Source organism: Pseudozyma flocculosa, assembly GCF_000417875.1.
Source record: "Pseudozyma flocculosa PF-1 unplaced genomic scaffold scaffold00001, whole genome shotgun sequence".
In the NCBI taxonomy this organism is placed as follows: domain Eukaryota; kingdom Fungi; phylum Basidiomycota; class Ustilaginomycetes; order Ustilaginales; family Ustilaginaceae; genus Pseudozyma; species Pseudozyma flocculosa.
In genome coordinates, this window is record NW_006920869.1 from 550,832 (window position 1) to 551,738 (window position 907).

Consider the following 907-nt stretch of genomic DNA (forward strand, 5'->3'; position numbering starts at 1 on the left):
TTGACGCCCGCATCTTCCCCGGGCGGCGCGGCCGCGGCGGGCCGCAGCTCCGGCTCCATCCGCCGGATGTCGAGCGACGCCCTCGGCCGCTGCTTGCGCAGCTCCTGCTTGGCCTTGCTCGTCTGCGCGGCCGGACCCTCAAAGGCTGTGGTCAACGGCGCCGCCGAGAGTCGGAGCATGGCGTTACCGCTCACATCGGTCGGAGGCACGATGGCGGTCCCCTTGCGCGACGTCATGGCGCCCGACTGGAGGATGGCGAGGTCCGATGTGCTCGACGTGACCAGCGCCTGCGGCTTGGAGTGGAAGCCCGAGGCCGCCGCTTGACCGCCCGGTGCCTGTGGGCGGACCTTGTCGCCAGACACGGGCGACGGCCTGCTCGAAGTACGCGGCGTCGGCACGGCAACGTGTTTGGGAGCGGCCCTTGGAGGAAGCCCGGGAGCGGCAGTAGGGGCGGCCGAGGATGAGGCAATGACCTCGACGTTGGAGGCCGAAGAATTCGACTCTGCGCTGACCTGCCGTGGGTGCTGTCGTTGCTGCTTGAGGATGACCAGCGCATGGTCGTCGCCGACGAGCGGGGTGCCTTCATGATGGCTGCCCGACTTCTTGTGGCGTGTCTCTGTCGCCTCGGCCAGCCGCGCCGGTTGCGGCCGATTCGGCTCGGGATGATGGGCCGTGGCAGGTTGCTGCTGGTGTTGATGATGTGGTGGCGGTGGCGGCGGCGACGACAAGGACAAGGGGACGGCGGCCGAGGCGGCGACGTTCCCCATGACCCAGAGCCTCCCCTTCTCGCGCTCCCTTGCCGTCTCGCGCTCGGCCTCGGGCCTTGGCGGCGGCGCCCGCACCGGCTCCCCCAGTGACTGCCGCAGCAAGCGCTGCTGCTCGTCGGGGTCCGCGCCCGACACGCGAC

At 70.7% G+C, this 907-nt stretch overlaps 1 protein-coding gene across 1 annotated transcript in view; it reads right to left on the reverse strand.

Annotated features, from left to right (window-relative positions):
• PFL1_00188 (uncharacterized protein) overlaps positions 1-907 on the reverse strand; it is a gene marked incomplete at both ends in the record, with an annotated part of 2,199 nt that overhangs the window by 892 nt on the left and 400 nt on the right. The window contains one exon of the mRNA XM_007877685.1: positions 6-875. Coding sequence (XP_007875876.1) covers positions 6-875 — 870 coding nt within the window. The remainder of the gene's footprint in view (positions 1-5; positions 876-907) is intronic.